Here is a 6,000-nt window from a genome sequence, read left to right as displayed (position 1 = left end):
TGCTGTTGCTTGGCCGAGGCCATGACACTCTAGCTTGGGACAATAGAGTGAGACTCTGTCTCAAAAGGAAAAAAAAAGCAAAAAGACAAGAGGGAGGGGAGGAAAAAGAAGACAATGGGGGGTGCTACATATAAAGGATGGTTAAGAAGAGGCTCCATGGCTGTGCAAAGTACTGACACCAAGGCCAACACAGGCACGGGGAGCATTGAAGCCTGGACACCTGCTGGCAGCACATTTACAAGATGTGTCCTGTAACTGTGTGAGAGGAGGAGCTTCCACAGAGACCGCCCAGCGTCACACCCTAGACCTCCTGTGTTGACAGGGCGCCCCATGGCCGAGGGGAGCCTGCAGAGTCTGCTTTTGTAAACGTGAAGGCGCATGAGGAACTTTTCAGACAGGAGAGGTGTTCTGACTCCTTCCCTTCTGTGAGACAGCAGGAAAGGAACAGAGGGTGAGAGTCAGGGAGGAGCTTCAAGTGTCAACTCCTCACTCCGGCTTTCAGCCTAGCGGCAGGGATGCCTGTCTGCCCTCCCGTACTGCGTTAATACAATCACGTTGTTCACGTGTTTTCACTCCATAGTTGAAGGTTATAGCTGCTTGGTTTTATCTGGAAATTTATTCTTTGAGCCCTTCAAACCTGCACATCAGCCAACTAAACCCACGCTCAAAACGTTTAAACATCCAGTGAACCAATTATGATACCGAAACTGTCTCGAACATTTAGAGAAAAGGCTTGATTTCATGTCTAAGCGCTGGTGTTAAAATAGAGATGGTGTTTTCTAACCCTCTTAATTAGATGCTCGAATCTCAGTGTTTCCTTCTAAGGTGTGTGTGTGTGGTGGGGGGGAGGGTCTGTACCTCACAGAGCACTGCTCGCAATGGGAATAAACAGTGGCTACCAAGGGGCGGCAGATGGGGACAGTCTTTATTAACTTAAGATCACACATTTCTGCCAAGTGCGTGAGGCATGTGCACATTTCCACACAAAGACATTAGCCGGTGACAGTGAGGTGCAATGATGGTCAGGTGTCTGTAAGGTCACCAACCAAGGAACAGAGTCGCGCTTCCAGATGATGGGGATTTTCTAAATAGCAGCGTCCCTGGACAGGATCTGAGATAATGCCGCACCTGTCGGTGCCTTCTCTTCAGGCAGCATTTGAATTCCAGATGCACATGGAGCCATCCTCTTAGGATTCCTCCCTCCCTAGGCCTAGATATAGAGCCATGACCTTGGGGCCCCTCAGAGGCAAAAAAAGTGGGGGCCATTGCTCAGCAGGGCTCCCCGTCTCACCAAGTCTGCTGTTTCCAAATACTGCCTTTCTGGAAAGTGCTTCTGTCTTGCTATTGAGGCAACAGAATGAAACATCACCTTACATGGTATGGAGCCCAAATCCACTGTTCTCATGCCCAAGGAATCAGAGCTTAAGTTGTCTAATTTGAGGCTGTTTCTTTTAAAATCAAGATGTAGTTTTGCCACTTTTTAAAAACACGTTGGTTATAAAGCGAAAAGTCCAAGATGTTCTAAAGTCTTAAGCACGGATGGCACTGGGGGCCATTCCTCCCTCACCTCCTCCTAAGAGAGGGTCTAGGAGTCCATATGCATTTAACCAAACACCCTCCTCCTCCTCGTGGGTCCCTGAGTGGTGTCACTTCCTCCCCCATCAGAGCTGACTGTTCGCTGCCTCACAAGAGGTAGGGAACAGGTCACTCCCTGTCTATTGTAACAAATGTCCATTGGCACATAAGGATTTTGGTTTTGGTGGAATTCTCTGAGCTTTTCATAGCCACCAAAGGATGGAAGACTGCTTTTAGGGAGGACTGGCTGCTCTGGCAGGCCACCATGCCAGTGACTGCTGGCCTGACCCCTGAGCTGACCTTGCTGTGTTGTCCGCAGCGTCCTACAGACCTGAGTCCTAGTCTTGCCATGGTCTGGGGGCTGGTGGCCTGTTTGACTCCCACTCCCAGTTCCTGATGCTGGAAGGAGAAGGGGGCCCACCTTGGATCCCAGCCTCAGTCCCCACCTTGTGGTCACTCAAGTATTTTCTGGGCTACAATGAGGTGGGCTCAATCCTACATGGTTTTCAGCATAAATTCCATCGAGAGATTAGCATTGCTCACAAGGGCAGGCTGGTGACACTGTAGGAAGCATACCTCATCTTTCCATTATACTCTGAAGAGCGAGACTGGCAGACATGAACTCACTCACAGCACTCTCTGGAGTTAAGAGATGCCTGGGGCCACCCTGTGCTCATCAGGGCCCCAAGTTCCTGGCAGAAATGCTACCAGGACTACACTCAGCTGACATTTCTGATTTTTGCTTTTGGTACTGGCAAGGATGGGTAGAGTCACTCAGAAGACTGGCCAGGAGGTCTGAACTGTGACTGCTTGAAATTAAGTCTCTGTGGTCTGTTCCAGAGTCCCAGAGCAGCTAATTAAATTCTCTCCTCAATCCCTGGGAGCCAGCCAGCCCTTCCTGCCCCCATCAACTCCTGCACCTCCTTCAGGATGACAGGCGAACACCTAGGTGGGGGCCAGAATGCACAGAAGGGCTGGGGATGAACTTGGTGCCCCTGGGGACTCACAGCCATTGCATCTATGATTCTGCTGAGACTGGTGTGATTTGCACTGGACCAGAGCCAAGCTGCCTGGACCCCATCCCTGGTGTTCACCCAGAGCTGTGCATCCCAGGCCAGGTACCAGAGGAGCTGTGGTCCGTCAGGCCTCCAGGCTTCCCTCGAACTTCCTGAGGAGGCGTTGGTAGGTGTCTCTCTCCACCTGCCACGAGTGGTGTGTTCTAATGTATTCCTTCCCGTTGGCCACAATTTCTCTTTCTAATGCAGGATCACTAACCAGTCTCTTTGCCAGCTGAACAAACTCCTGCAAAAGAAGAAAAAAAGAAGAAGACGGGGAAGAGAAATAGCTGTAAATAATTGCTGAAGGGGGCATTTGTGAGTGCATCTGAAAGCCCATGTCTGCATTAGCTCTGGATCCCCTCCTGGTCTGCCTCCCTGATCCTGGAGAAAATGACTTTTAGGAGAGGTGGGAATTAATGCAAACATGTGGAAGAAATAACAGATGTGTGTGTATACACAGACACTGGGATGAACATCCCTGGACAATCCCGGCACCATCAACCACGCTCCCCTCACCTGCCTCCCTAGATCGGCAAAACCCAATTCTCAGAGTCACAATTTCCTCCCTCTTTTATGAGCAGTGCCTGGATAGGAACTTGGGTCTTGCTCATACCATGCAATATGACCTGCCCCATTTGATTGTCATAGTATGTGTTCCATTGTCTCCCCTGGGCACACAGCATGCCTTCACATTATGGGTGGTGTCTGGGGTCATGAAAAGCACTAGACTTTGGGGGCAGATCTGTGTTCAAATCCTTCTGCACAACCTAACTCTAAGCAAGCTACTCAGCCTCTCTGAGCATCTCTCGCGTGCAGAAGACAATGGACAATTGATGGGTCAGCCCAGCCCAGCCCTGTCCCTACCCCATGCCTCCCTGTGTGAAGAAGGGAGGGACGAGAGTTAACAGCCCTGCTTTTCTTGGCTTTGCCTCTGTGACTTCTCTTCAGACCATATTTCTTCTCATGCTTCTTACTGACTAAAGCTCACAGACTTGGTACAGTAATGAAAGGGTGCGCCTGCTAGCCAGCTTTTAGTATAGAGCCTTTCAGAATTGGGGAAAAAACAAGAGTTATTTTGATTGTTAAAGAGTATTCAGAGAGAGGAGGGGAACATTCATTATTATTTTTTTTTGAGACAGAGTCTCACTATGTTGCCCTTGTTGGAGTGCCATGGTGTCACACCTCCAACTCTTGGGCTTAAGTGATTCTCTTGCCTCAGCCTCCCAAGTAGCTGGGACTACAGGCACCCACCACAATGCCCAGCTATTTTTTGGCTGTAGTTGTCATTGTTGTTTTTAGCAGGCCCAGGCTGGGTTTGAACCTGCCAGTCCCAGTGTATGTGGCTGGCACTCTAGCCACTCAGCTCAGGAACATTCATTATTAATTATGCTGGCATACAAGTCAAGAGCAGACTTTTTTCTTTTTTGAGACAGGGTCTCACTCTTTCTCTTAGGCTAGAGAGCTGTGGTGTCAGCCTAGCTCATTCAGCCTTGAACTCTTGGACTCACACTATCCTCCTGAGAAGCTGAGACTACAGGTATAAGCCACCTCGTCCAGCTATTTTCTTAATTCTTTGTAGAGACAGATTCTCACTATGTTGTTCTGTTGGTCTTGGACTCCTGGCCTCAAGCAATCCTCCTGCCTTAGCCTCCCAGAGTGATGGATGGAGTTAGTGCCGTGAGCTACCGCACTGGCCGAGGTTAGATTAGATTTATACCACTCCCACCACCCCCTGCTTTATGTGAGTGATGCTGAATAAATTTTGTAACCTCTCTGTGCCTATAACTTAACTATAAATTAGGGTTAATAACAATACCTGCTTCCTAGGGTGTTGAGAAGATACTGTCATGAGTTAATGCAAATAAAGAATTTAAGGAAAAGCCTAGAACATACTTAACTATCATCATCATTACCATTTCCCCAAAGAAGGCAACGATGCTTAAGTTAATATACAGTCCTTTGATGTTTAAAAGGAATGTTTGTGTATTCTCAACACTATTATTAATTAAACATTGAATGCCTTTTACAGCTGGCACTATAGATAGGAATGTTGATGATGGAGTTGAATTTTTGGTATAATTTGTGTATACTTTATAGTAAGTTAGTATTACTTTTACAATAAAATATAACACATTTATTCCCATCTCATAGCAGAACGACATTCTTATTAAAATTATCGGAGAGGCTTACAACTTGGGAATATTACTTTATGACGCTGGTCGTATCTTTGATTTATCTGAGGCAGAGACGCGGGGTGAAAGCCAACCCCACAGCTTATTATGTCTACAGATCTTAATGGCCATTCCACAATGAAATCCCAACTGAGAGGAGTTTCTAGGAAGCGGTTGTGATAAAATACACTTATTTTCTTCTCTCCCTCAGCATGGAAGCCTGAACAAAAACACAGACTTAAGTAAAGGGAGGGAGAGATGGGCTGGGAGTGAGCAGCATCTCAGCGGCTAGCTTCACAGAAACCCGGACAAATGGCAGAAGGGAAGGAGACCCAGCAAGAAAAGAAAGAGAAAATCTCTCTCTTAAACCACAAGAGTCACTTCCTGAGGCTCGGGGATTATTTTCTTCCGGACTAAAACCACTCCTCCACAGCTGCCACAGTGCTCTGCTGGACACGTGCATGTGGACACAGCCTCTGCTGGCTGCTTGCCAGGGTAGACAGCCTGCAAAGGTCGGCACGAGCATCCCCCGCCCTTATCTCTCTGCAGTGAGACTTTTTCACCCTCTCCACTCAGGCAGGTGATCTATTCCCCTCCCTGTGCATCTGGGCTGGTCCCATGACTTGCCTCGACCAATGTGTCAGAAGTGCTGCAGTCCAACTCCCAAGCCAGGCTGCAAAAGCCCTCAACAACTTCTGTACTTGCTTCCTTGGAGCCCTGGAGACCTCCTTGAGGATAAGAGGCCATGAGGACAGAGATACCCAGTGAGCGCCAGCACCAACACCATATGATAGGGTGGCACTTGTGAGGAACACCATCTCAGCGGGGCCCAGCCAGCCCCTAGCCAGCTGCCGGACAGCCCGAGGCCAGACCAGAGAAGAGCCCCCTGGCAGGCTCAGCTCCAACTGCTGAAGCAGAAAGTTGTGAGCTAAGAAAATGGGGTTAGTTTTAAGCCCCTGAGTTTTGGGACTATCTGCTACATAGCAGGACGGAACTAACACTCCTGTAGGCATTTGGCTTCTCCCTGCTCTTAGACAAGAGAACTCTGATGTCATGAGATTTTACCCCTTTACAACACCATCTAGGAAGAGGACCCTGTCACTAATGCCAGGAAGCAATCCTAACTGGTCCACAGTAACTGTGGAATTGAAGCAGATGCACTTGAGCTGAGCCCTAGAACCCTGCCTGGGACCTGA

At 48.6% G+C, this 6,000-nt stretch overlaps 1 protein-coding gene across 1 annotated transcript in view; it reads right to left on the bottom strand.

Annotated features, from left to right (window-relative positions):
- Positions 1 to 903: 903 nt before the first annotated feature.
- The window catches only part of GLT1D1 (glycosyltransferase 1 domain containing 1), a 96,701-nt gene continuing 91,604 nt past the window's right edge, over positions 904 to 6,000 (bottom strand). Inside the window, exon 12 of the mRNA XM_003796069.3 lies at positions 904 to 2,877. Within this exon, the coding sequence (XP_003796117.1) occupies positions 2,716 to 2,877 (162 nt within the window). The 3' untranslated portion in view covers positions 904 to 2,715. The remainder of the gene's footprint in view (positions 2,878 to 6,000) is intronic.

This window comes from Otolemur garnettii, unplaced genomic scaffold (assembly GCF_000181295.1).
Source record: "Otolemur garnettii isolate 467f Iridium unplaced genomic scaffold, OtoGar3 scaffold00099, whole genome shotgun sequence".
Lineage (NCBI taxonomy): Eukaryota > Metazoa > Chordata > Mammalia > Primates > Galagidae > Otolemur > Otolemur garnettii.
The sequence above is the reverse complement of the archived record's forward strand: the minus strand, read 5'-3'. Positions and strand labels throughout refer to the sequence as shown.